The sequence below is a fragment of the Drosophila sechellia genome, chromosome 2L (genome assembly GCF_004382195.2).
Source record: "Drosophila sechellia strain sech25 chromosome 2L, ASM438219v1, whole genome shotgun sequence".
Taxonomy (NCBI): Eukaryota; Metazoa; Arthropoda; class Insecta; order Diptera; family Drosophilidae; genus Drosophila; species Drosophila sechellia.
The window spans coordinates 3,803,889-3,814,776 of record NC_045949.1 but is presented as its reverse complement, the minus strand read 5'-3'; the positions used below and the strand labels follow the sequence as shown (position 1 = coordinate 3,814,776).

Genomic DNA, 10,888 nt, shown 5'->3' with positions numbered 1-10,888 from the left:
TTTATCACTTTGCCTCGGGATTGTACAACACTGCTTTCTAGTGCTGTGTGTGGCATCGCTTGTGGACCTATCGCCAAACATTTTGATAGAGTGCTATCGATAGTGACACGACTTGTGCTGCTTCACATCACTAGCCCAACAGCTGTTTGTACACAAAACAAGTCAAAAGTTAAACAAGTTTAATTCAATTTGCAATTTGCACAGATTATTGAAAGCTACACAATGCACCGATCCCACCCGAGTATCAGTCGTCGCAAGCACCTCATGAAGGAGATGATGGAGGACGACTACGCGCTGCCCACGGAAACTCAGCAGATTGCGCGGGTCATCAGCAGCCGGGGCAACAATCTCCACGAGGTGGAGACCGTGGACGAAACGTTCCTTGGTGAGTGGAGAATAACGTAGAGGAAAACTCCACGGTTGTCAGGCAAAATTTTATTTATTTTGGAACTTTTGGAGCTAAACCCGGGATTTACTAGATTCCTTTTAAAGTATGTCACAGGCAGAAGGAAGCGATGGAACCATACCAAGTATATAAATTCTTGATCAGGATCAATATCCGAATCGATCTGGCCATGTCCGTCTGTATAAATGCCTCGAACTCAAAAATTATAAAAGCTACAATATTGAGATTATGCTTTCGATGTCACAGACATAGACGCAGTGCCACGCCCACAAACCACTCAATACTGTCACGCCCACACTATTGAACAAAGTTCTGTTTCATTTTATAATTATTCGTTTCCCAATTTGTACCAATATGCCAGAAAAAATTGAAATTTCTCGTTCACACTTTTACTAGCTGAGTAACGGGTATGTGATAGTCGGGTAACTCGACTATAGCTTACCCTCTTGTTTTTTATTAATTGTCTTCAAAAAACTTCTTACTCCATTCAGAATAAGCACCTATATTTCCATTAGCAAAAGGTCCATTTGGGGATAAGTCGGGCATTTTAAAGGGCTTCATGGTGTGGGTCTTCGGAGCCAGTGAGCTCTTAATGCTGTCAACACTTTCCTTGATGGCGACCAATTGGTTTTCCTCGGCTGCCTGACGATTTTCTATCCTGACCAGTCGCTCCTTGATGTCCTGCAAGATAGTTTCCAAGGAATCTTGCACAGTAGGTCGAGTGCTCTCTGCAGTTCCCACAGGAATCGGATCTCCTGCCAGCGATCCAATACGATCGCCAACAATCAGAACGAAGAACAAAAATACTGCCAGCTTGTACATATTTGCTGTAGTTTTAAGCGGCGATTGCGATAGCCAATAGCTTTGAGATGGTACTGAAGCCTCAACGAGAAGACACTAGCTTTTATAGGCGTCTTATCAACTATGACTTTTAGTTCGAATTTATGAAACGTGTGGAAGAAAGACAATCTTTATACATTAAAATAAATCTTCCGCTTGGTAATAGTTTCATTAGAAAATTAATATTATATTTACCAGAAAATGTTGTGTGTGACCTTTTTAGTTTCGATGCCGAACAAATTCCGCAAGAGCATGTGGGTGAAACGGGGCGACTTTCTGCTGGTCGAACCGATTGAGGAGGGCGATAAAGTCAAAGCCGAGATCTGCAAAATACTCACACCCGAACATATAAAGGAATACACAAAAGCTGCAATTTGGCCGGATAAATTCACTAAGAAACCGGCGGAGCAGGAAGCCACCAGCCAAAACAAAGACGACTCCGATTTCGAGGATGATCTTCTGCCCAATACAAATCGTCCTGCAAATCGGGATTCGTCCTCCGACGAAGAGGAAGATGAGGAAACATCCAGCGAAGAGGACTGAACGACGTACAAAAACACATAGTTAGGTTATTTACAAATTTGTCAAACTGAATTAAAGAAAAACTGTTGGTTAATGCTAGTGTTGTTTTTGAACAAAATCTGCCCGCAATCAAGAACAACTTTTGTGCTTTACAAAAATTTGTATTTACGATTTGTTCATACTATTGTTAAGTCTTCCACAATCTCTGCATCTGAGGAATGTAACAAAGTAGTGGGTTTGTGAATGCTGGTGCTACTTCTAAGTTCTCGTAACCGATCTAATATTGTTGCAAAAGCTACACAAAAGCCTACGAAAAGAATTAATAAGCGCTGAGATCGACCCTTAAAGCGTTTATACTCCTCATTTATTAACTGGGATTTGTTCATGGATCTTTGTCGAGATTAGCCGAGTCTCCTTCGGTCTCCTTCAGGTCGACATCATTCAATTCATCGATTTTGGGACAAGCCAGAGCAGCTTCGTGCTTGGATTCCAGGGCCAAGGTTGAGGGCCTTGTTTTGGTGAAGGGAAAGTTGGTGAGATCCTCGATCTGCGGCGTGTGTACGGCAATGAGGTCCGTCTGAGTGGAGCTGCAATCAATGATCTCGGCCTGCTTCTTAATAGCGTCCTGCGGCAGATTGCACACCATTGTGAGGCAGTTGACGATGGTTCCAATCGAGCTTTGCAGCATTTGAACCTGATCGGTGAGCATGGTGCATCTTTTCGCCAAATCATTCACCACGGCGGCTGAATTTTGATCGAGACTCAGGTGGCCAGACCCTCCGCCATTGGAGTCCTCGCCCTGTTCCGCAGCAGCAGGTATACCCTTGGGATCCACCTCCATGGTGGACACCTTTTTCCACAGCGCATTGATGGCCTGCATCTGCAGCTGCTGAATCTTTCGCTCGTTCTCCAGCTGGGCCTTCGTAAGTAGCATATCCTTGCCGAGTTGTCTGAGGAATGCGATAGATAGAGCATTAGAAAATGGCGATCTATGTTACCTAAAAAGAGACCACCTACTCGATATACTCCTGTGTGCGTCGTCGCTGCAATCGTTCGGCTATGTCCTTGTTGGTCTTCTTGCGTGTGTGATAGCCTCGCCACATCTTTTGAATGGTAACGGCCGAGGACTCTGTCACGTGCTCGATCAGTCGATCCTGGCAGTTCAGGTTGTTGTCCACCTGCTGCTTCAGCTGCTCCTGATGCATCTGCTGCTGCTTCTGAGCGGCCATCTTCCGGATTGCTCTCAGTTTCTCTATGTTGATCTGCTCGCCGTCGTCGTCGGTGCTGAAGCCACCGCTATCGGCCAAAACTACCGATTGCTGGAGTTTCTCCTGTGCCTGCATGTTGTCCCCGCTGCACTTGTTGGCCATCCTCCGTGGACTGCTCGTGGGGCTTTGGTTCCTCTTCAGTTGTGGACTTCGCACTCTTGGCAAGTTCAGTTTGTTGTCTGTAGTGTAAATGTGTATGTTTTAGAAATCTGTGTCGTTTTAAAAGTCTAGAGTAACAACTGCTGGCTACCTTTATTTTTGTTGACCTTGGTCTTGTGCAGCTGAGGATTCAGAGCCGTAACCGTAACTCTTTGGGCCACAGCGGCGGGACAGACATCCGGACTCATCAGAGTCTCCGGAACTGGAACCATTTTCGAGGCAGCCGCCAATGGACCTCCAGATGGAGTTTGACTGATGAATGTTTGATCTGTGAATTATTGGTTACTTTTAATATTATTTTCCACTATTGCATAGCTTATATTTTAATTGTCATACCATTGTAGGGATTGGGTGTTATATTCCGTGGCGTGGACTCCGTGGAATTGTATGTCTTTGTGGTCACGCTGCTGGACATTCCGCTGCCGGCCAAACTAAAGCCTTCGCCATCGTTTTTAATGTTCTCAATAAGCGAAATGCTCATTTGCAGCGAATGATTCGTAGATCCATTGTCGCTAACAATGCTATTGTTGCTGCTGTTCCCGTGATAGCTATTCACCATGGACTCCGGTGATCCCTGGCGGCCACTCAAGCGGGAGACTTTAAATCGAAGAGAGAAAAATATTAGTTATATGAAATATGGTAGATTAAATATTAATAACTTACATCTGGGCGACTGAATGCGACTCGTGGGCTTCTTGCGATGGGATGAGGGCGAAGTGCTGGCAGAACTATTTGCGTTATCCATGATCTCTTCCTGGAGCTGCCGCTGATGGTGTTGCGCCTTGCTGAGGATCAGCCGGAGTTTCCTATCGTTTTCATTTTCCAGCGCCTTGCCCACCAGCGGGCACACAGAACTCAGGTATTTTGCCAGTCCCTGCTGCTCGCCCACACGAAACTGGCGACCACGTCCCTGGCTATACAGCCATTCCGCCTTAAGACTCTCAATAGGATCGACCACAAAGCCATCGATGTACTTGAGGCTCATGCACCAGTTCAAAACAAAAGGTCGGTAATCAAAGCCACTGCAAAAGATGATACATTTTAAGGTCAATCCATATGATCCACAAAGCTAACTCACTCCAAACTGTTGGTCATGGTCACACAAGGATTATCAGCAATGGAAATGCTCAGCAAGTTGCTCAGATGCGACAGTGTACAGATCTCGTTGAGATCGTTGATGCTATTCTTGGCCAACGTTAGGGTTTCCAGGGAGGTGGGCAAACTCTTGTCGCACTGCCTCAGATGCGTCAAGCGATTTCCGTGCAAATACAGCTCCTTGAGATTGCGCAAATAGGACATGTCCGAAATGCTGCCAATGCTATTATCCGCCAGATTCAGGCACTCCAGATTGACATTCGTGTTCAGATGCTCTATGGTTTTGATGTTATTCCCCTCCAGATTCAGCACGCGCAGGTGGATGCACTCCTTCAGGGCCTCGATAGAGAGTATGCCATTGAAGGACAGGTTCAGTTCACGGAGGCAATGCAGCCGACAGACGCCATACATGCGCAGCAATTGATTCCTGGCCAAGGAGAGCTGAGATAATTGCATTTCTGTTAATTAAGAACTTCTTTTCGCAAAGCGTTGCAACTCACCGTTTCAATTTTTAGGTACGAGTCTATGTTGTCGATCTTCTGCAGGTCGTTCTCGTCCAGGATGAGCTGCCGTATGCTGTGCGCATCGTCCTGCTTGGGCACCTTCTTCAGCTTCTGCTTGGACAAGTTCAGGACGTGCTTCTCCTCGCCACTTTCGTCGCCTGTTTGGATAGAAACTAAAGTTTACGACTTCATACTTTTTATATTTTAAACAAAATACCAGAATTATGTAAAACAAAAAGCCCAAAGGGAAACACATACAACAAGCTTCACTGTATACGTGTACATGTTACAAAATTGATGACTTCATCGGGGGTCCGCACTTTTCAAGAAGTTGGAGAGGAGGTCAGGGCGCAGGTGCGTCCTTTTCAGCCAGGACCTCGAAGCCCCCGGCCCGCTGAACATTACCCCAACTCCCCAAAAGCAGACTGCAAATTCCCATACAGTCAGCACGCAAATCACATTCCCCCCAAATCATATTAATAGTTACCAATATATAGTGGCCATTCTTGCATAGAACTGGCTTCTTACCACTCATTTTGCTGATTGGCAGGCCGAAATTCCAACGCTGCGGCCAATTTTTTGTAATCAGCAGATACTTAGCGAAAAATCAATGGGCCACTTTTCTCGACGCTGTTTCAGATTGGCAATTTCCGAATTGTGCAGTTCAGCTGTTCCGCTTGCAGTCCTTTGTTTACAAGCAGGGCTTATAGTTCAGTCCACGTCATGGTTTGCAAATTTAGTTTTTATTTTAGCGCCGTGCAATGCAGTGAATTTTTGTTTATTGTTATTATACTACGTCTATCGATAATTGGAGGCGTGATTCAGCTATCGGCAGCTTGAAAACTCAAGACTGCGCCGCTAATTATCGATTGCACTTCGTTATGCTTATCGCAAGTGGCAAAGCCCGCGTAGTTCAAAAAGTTTAGTACTATGCTCAGCACTTACCCAATAAGAAAACCGATACTGTTAATAGTTCGGTGTTCGCATAAGTAATAAAAAATAAGAACTAAATTTAATTAAAATATATATTTTCATATTTTTTGAACACCCCGTGGTGTTTGTTGTTTACTGAAATGACGTGTGATCCAATTTCTAGCTGGATGCCAAAACAGGCTATTGCCACCAAGCCGCGTGAGCATAAAGACGATCGAAGTTAAGTGAATTTACTGAGTGGAAACAATTCCGGAGCACATCTGCACGGGATGCTGGCGCAACTGTGAGCTGGGAACGGAAACGGGAATGGAAATGGCAATGGCAATGGAAGAAGCAATGGTGATAGTGCTGATAGTTCGGTTCGATTTCAGGACTTGATCTCGATGCAGGCATCCGATATCGGCGCCACCTCGCAGCCCTCCTGGACGACGGGCTTTAGTATGGCCAGCGTGGTGGCACCGTCCAAGACCTCATCTTTGCGCACGTGCAGCATATCGATCTCGGTAAGTGCAACATTTGGTTCCTAGATAAGAAATATGACTTGAAAACGGACTACAGAAGCGGTACGGAAGGGGGAATTCAATTGAATTGAATTGATCGTTCACCTTTTCCATAGCGGCGTCCGACACCTGCAAATGGTATTTGTCCCGGCAATAGCGCGACAGCAAGGCAATGCCCATTTCCCTGTTTTTGGCGTACTTCGTCTCCCAGGCGTCCAGCAGGCGATTGTAGTACCGGGCATTCTCGACATAGCGCAGATATACATGAGTGCCGGAGGTGGGAAAGATCCGTTCCAGCGGCTGACACCTGGCCAGCTCGTCCTCGGCGACGATCAGGCAACGCACATCGTCCGGCAGTAGATTGTCCAGTATGGTATCGACGTACTCCTCCCGGAATTCGATGCTCCGGTTGGTGTACTGGTTGTGCTTGCGAACCTCCTCTGCAGTCAGGCAGGTGGTGAAGATGCGTTTGTCGTGGCACAACGGACCGGTCAGATTAAGCTCCTCCAGGATGTCCGCCTGCTGGCGTTCGTTCAGCTTAGGCGGCACCTGATACAGAGCCGTATTCAGCACGGCCTGAATGAGCGGACCCTTCACGTGCAGATCCAGTGGCAATTCCGAATGCAACGACGGCGATATATTGATCTCCAGCAGCCAGGGCACTAAATTCTCATCCAGGAGCACATCGAAGCCAAACAACTCGAAGCAATTGTAGCGAAAGTTCACATTCTGGCGGTACATGCGATTCAATCCCGATTCCCCGCTCACGATGCCCTTGATGACCAGATTCCGCAGCGTGGCCCACAGGCGCTTAGTGTTCACACCACGGTTCTCCAGGCAGGACCACAGCGATTGCAGTGTCCACTTGTGGCCCTGGCAGGCATTGAAGTCCTCGTTCTTCGCGTAATTCTGCGAGAACTTGTTGATGCTGTAGTTGGTCAGGTGCATGCAGCGCTCGTCCAGATTGCTCAGCTCCGAGCTGTACTTAACGGACGCGAAACGCGCCAGTCCATCCTTGTACATATAGATGCGGAGTGGGTTGATCGAGGTCAGTACCACATACAGACGCATATCGAACTTATTGTCGTTGATCAACAGCGGACGTTCAATGTATCTGAAAGGGATGGAAGTGGGTTAGGGTTAGGAAAGATTCTTAACGAAGAAGAAGTTTGGTGCACCCACTTCTGAACCACCAGGGGACGATCTTTGGGAAATTGGCTCCACTTGTTCACAATGCGTATGCCCGTGCCTCGGGCACTCGCCGGCGGCTTAACAATCCACTTCGTCAGCTTCGAGGCGTTTTTGGGCCACACCTGACGCAGGCTCTCCAGATCGTCTGGCATAATGTAGGATCTGTTCAAGAAAATAATGAGAAAGATAATATAAATTCAAAGTTATATTTTCACAGTGCTCACTTTTGCATAAAGCCAAACTCCTTCTTGCCGAACTTCTTCATATTGTTGTAGATGCTGCGCCACATGGTGTCTTTTCTACCGATGCGGAACGATCCGGGTATGTGGTTGTACTTCTGGTGCGATCGAATGGTCCTGAAGCCGGGGCTCTTCATGTGCTTCTCCCACACGGCCATCCAGTCGGTGGTGTCTGCAACAAAGTTTTGAAATAATTAAATTGGGTTTATACCACAGTAATCATTTGATGACCCACTCTTGATGATGCGGAAGCCCGAATTGAGCACCACCCGCTTGACAATCTTGGGCATCACGGGACTGAGTTTCCATTTGAGCACGCGATGCAATGCTGCCGGCATTGGAGGACCCTTGTCCGCGTGGGACGTGAAGTTCAGGTACGGCGGAACGTGCGGGAAGAGACTGGGCGAGAGTATGGCCTCCGGACGGAAGTAGACAGACGCCTCCGAGTCCGTGGTGCGCACAGATTCCTTCGATGGGGTCTTTTGCGGCAGCAGGCGAGTGTGCTTGCTCTGGCGCGTTTCCGTGTTGTCCTCCTCCAGAAAGAAAGGCGTGCCCACATACTCCTCCTCCGAGTCTGAATCGTCGTAGTAGTTGATGTCGTCGATGGCTGCAAATGTAATGAACATAAGAATACTCCTATTGAATAAATCGATTATATTATCTTGCCTGCGCATGGATCGTCTTCGTGCTTCCGGTCGTTATCGTGTCCGGCTCCCTTGTTCAGGGAGACGCCCACATAGGACGCGACGTGATCTCCTCCGGATATCCGCGGGCTATGGAACTGCGGCTGGCTGTTCTGCGGCGCATTGGCGTACAGCGAGGCGTACAGACTCGTTTCCAAAGCGGTGGCCGCCGACTTGGTCAGCCCGTTTTGGGTGAGGAGTCTGCTCTTCTCCTCCTGCTGCTGCGTGCTCAGCATGCTGCTGCCGTGGAACGAGTTCACCACGATCTTGCTGGGCGGCGACGGCTTTAGCGTCTGGGTGCTTGGGCAGGACATGTTCGACGGCGGTACCTTGGCCTGGATGGGCGGACTGTGGGGGGAGCGCTTGGGTCCGTTGCCATTCCCGGCTGAGTTGCCCGCCGTGTGCTTGGCGAACGCCTCCTCCCTTGCGCGCTTCAATAGCATCTGATCGGTTAGTGGAGCGGATGCGGAAACGGAAACACACAACATGGAAAGGGAGGGACGGAAGCGACATAGGTAATTATTCAGACATGCTCGTTAGTAGGGTTTTATAAACGGTGAGATGTCAAATTATGTGGTTGATAAATATAAGACCTACATTTAGGATCAACAAATTTTAATTTATGATAATGCAAATCATAGAGATGTTAAATTAATTAAATGGCAAACGTGGGAACAATAATTCTATTACTTTCAAATAGGCAACACTAAAAAAATAAATAAAGACACAGAAAGTGATTTCCCCGATGGGTACAAAGATACAAACAAATAGTTCAGAGTCGCGCTCACCTGGACTTTCTTGTACGGCTCCGATTGGAGCACACTGTTGGCCACGACGGGAGCATTGGAGGGCGTGGTGGCTACCTTGGGTGTGGAGCTGTTGGCCGGGGATCCACGGATGATGATGCGCTGCGCACCTGCCTTGGAGCCACCGCCTCCTCCTCCAAGGTTGGCCACCTTCTCCGGCGTCAGCCGTTTGCGCGGCGAGGGCGGTGATCTATGCTTTTGACCAAGCGGCGAGAAGCGAGCCGAGACGGAATCGGATGCTGCGGCTCCAGCCGCGGATCCTCCGCCGGCTGAGCTGCGATGCTGCGGGGTGCTGGACTGGACAATCCTGCCCTGATTTCGATTCGGGGCGGCCAGGTGCGGCTGCAGGTGGTGCGATGAGGCGGGCACGTGATTGTGGTGGGCCAGCCTCTTATTCATGACCATCTTGTCCTTGTACAGCTCCACCTCCTCCAGCCACGACTCGTGGAAGTCGAGTATCTCGATGCCCTTGCCGCTGCGCTGGTGTCCCTGATTGTGTTGGTTTTGCCGTCCCGACAGGCTGTGGTTCTCCTTGGCGGCAGTACCAGATCGGGTCGACGTTGTCCTCTTCTCGGTCATCTGAGCCATATTGAGTTCACAGATAATTTGGATAACTGCAAGTGATTAAAACAGGTTTATAAACGGGATTTATTTTTTTTGAATATTTGTCGGTTGGAATAATTAATTCGAAATGTTTCAATTTTCACTTTTTTTTAGGTACTGCCATTTGTATTATAAATATTATTATATTTTGTATAAATTGGTTTAAAGCACTGTGTTTCTTCTTTAGATTCAAGTTGTTGAACACCTGCAATGCTTTTGACTGCACCTGCTCCGAATGCCCCAAAAATAGGGAGAACTATTTCGGTCTCGTGCTGGTCGAATTTGAAAAGTGGGTTTTCGAATGGGTTCAAGGTGGCTGATTTTGTCTGTATTTTAATTGACGGTGGTTCAGGTTATTACTTCACCACTCGGGCGGTATTTGTGTGCGCGGCGGCGTGTCAATGGATGGCTATTTTCGAAAACTCATGGCACAGCCAAGATCATCCAAGGAAAATAGAAAAACAAAAAAAGAGAGCGAAAAAAATACAGAATGCGGGGCACACTTCGTTCATCGATTGCAAATCGATCAATAGCAACGAGATGCGTGCCAAAAAAAGAGGAGCAGACAAAAATAAACAAGACTTTCGCCTTCAATGCAACACGCACTGCAATATTCAAAAACTTCAGTTGGCGCGAACATCGCGATATCGTTATCGTTCTTGTTGTTGCTTCCGACAGCCGGCTTTTGCTGCACTTATGTTGGTGTGTGTGTGCAGACTGTGCGTGTCAGACTTACCGTAATATTTTTTTTACATACGCACAACAAATTTAGTTTAATTACACAAACAAACCGAGAACTATAAGACAGCTATCGACTCGAGTACTCGATTTGAAAAGTAATCTATATATACATGTCCCCCACTCGGAATTTTTGTTTGTGTTTCAAGCAGGGATGGGAAAAATTTACGAGCCTGGTCTCGATACCAATCGATAATTTTGAAAGAATATTTGCAACGTGACAAGTCACAGGTCGGAGTTTGTAAATATCGATATATCTTATCTGGTGGCAACGCTTTTCATGGCGCGTAATTTGAATATAATCAAATACAATGTGTTATTAAAACAATGGGATTCTGCCAGTAAATGCTGTTTCCCTTTAAAAACCATATATTGTACTAGATATTTAAATCTTATAAAAAA

General features: G+C 47.1%; 3 protein-coding genes across 6 annotated transcripts; 1 reads left to right on the top strand and 2 right to left on the bottom strand.

Moving 5' to 3' along the window:
• The first annotated feature begins 128 nt into the window (after nucleotides 1-128).
• LOC6613297 (probable RNA-binding protein EIF1AD) lies at nucleotides 129-1,863 on the top strand. The gene is made up of 3 exons (XM_002037738.2): nucleotides 129-144; nucleotides 205-385; nucleotides 1,470-1,863. Exons 2-3 carry the CDS (start codon nucleotides 223-225, stop codon nucleotides 1,787-1,789), a joined length of 483 nt encoding a protein of 160 aa, XP_002037774.1. The 5' UTR covers nucleotides 129-144; nucleotides 205-222; the 3' UTR covers nucleotides 1,790-1,863.
• A 247-nt stretch (nucleotides 1,864-2,110) lies between these two features.
• On the bottom strand, nucleotides 2,111-5,593 carry LOC6613296 (centrosomal protein of 97 kDa). 2 transcript variants are annotated; one of them, XM_032719046.1, is made up of 8 exons: nucleotides 5,322-5,593; nucleotides 4,791-4,966; nucleotides 4,274-4,731; nucleotides 3,859-4,217; nucleotides 3,532-3,792; nucleotides 3,287-3,463; nucleotides 2,786-3,215; nucleotides 2,111-2,718 (listed from the first exon to the last, which is right to left on the bottom strand). In XM_032719046.1, the coding sequence occupies exons 1-8, from the start codon at nucleotides 5,326-5,328 to the stop codon at nucleotides 2,151-2,153; spliced, it is 2,436 nt and encodes an 811-aa protein (XP_032574937.1). In that variant the 5' UTR covers nucleotides 5,329-5,593; the 3' UTR covers nucleotides 2,111-2,150. The 2 variants fall into 2 exon arrangements, with proteins under 2 accessions (XP_032574937.1, XP_002037773.1); XM_002037737.2 differs by having other exon boundaries at nucleotides 4,791-4,951.
• Nucleotides 5,594-5,800: 207 nt separating this feature from the next.
• LOC6613295 (tubulin polyglutamylase TTLL4) lies at nucleotides 5,801-10,626 on the bottom strand. 3 transcript variants are annotated; one of them, XM_002037736.2, is made up of 8 exons: nucleotides 10,485-10,626; nucleotides 9,128-9,759; nucleotides 8,323-8,782; nucleotides 7,892-8,263; nucleotides 7,642-7,828; nucleotides 7,409-7,579; nucleotides 6,332-7,340; nucleotides 5,801-6,249 (listed from the first exon to the last, which is right to left on the bottom strand). In XM_002037736.2, the coding sequence occupies exons 2-8, from the start codon at nucleotides 9,731-9,733 to the stop codon at nucleotides 6,094-6,096; spliced, it is 2,961 nt and encodes a 986-aa protein (XP_002037772.1). In that variant the 5' UTR covers nucleotides 9,734-9,759; nucleotides 10,485-10,626; the 3' UTR covers nucleotides 5,801-6,093. The 3 variants fall into 3 exon arrangements, with proteins under 3 accessions (XP_002037772.1, XP_032574931.1, XP_032574923.1); XM_032719040.1 differs by having other exon boundaries at nucleotides 8,323-8,770; XM_032719032.1 differs by lacking the exon at nucleotides 10,485-10,626 and adding an exon at nucleotides 9,954-9,971.
• Between the last annotated feature and the right edge of the window lie 262 nt (nucleotides 10,627-10,888).

Excerpts from the sequence above, each read along its gene's own strand:
- LOC6613297 (XM_002037738.2), top strand. The coding sequence starts at position 223 with ATGCACCGATCCCACCCGAGTATCAGTCGTCGCAAGCACCTCATGAAG. Across the intron at positions 386-1,469 it reads CGTGGACGAAACGTTCCTTG|TTTCGATGCCGAACAAATTC; the intron begins GTGAGTGGAGAA and ends TGACCTTTTTAG.
- LOC6613296 (XM_032719046.1), bottom strand. Across the intron at positions 3,464-3,531 it reads AACACCCAATCCCTACAATG|ATCAAACATTCATCAGTCAA; the intron begins GTATGACAATTA and ends AATAATTCACAG. Across the intron at positions 3,216-3,286 it reads CAAGGTCAACAAAAATAAAG|ACAACAAACTGAACTTGCCA; the intron begins GTAGCCAGCAGT and ends TTTACACTACAG.
- LOC6613295 (XM_002037736.2), bottom strand. The coding sequence starts at position 9,733 with ATGGCTCAGATGACCGAGAAGAGGACAACGTCGACCCGATCTGGTACT. Across the intron at positions 8,264-8,322 it reads CGAAGACGATCCATGCGCAG|CCATCGACGACATCAACTAC; the intron begins GCAAGATAATAT and ends TTACATTTGCAG. Across the intron at positions 6,250-6,331 it reads CGGACGCCGCTATGGAAAAG|GAACCAAATGTTGCACTTAC; the intron begins GTGAACGATCAA and ends TTTCTTATCTAG.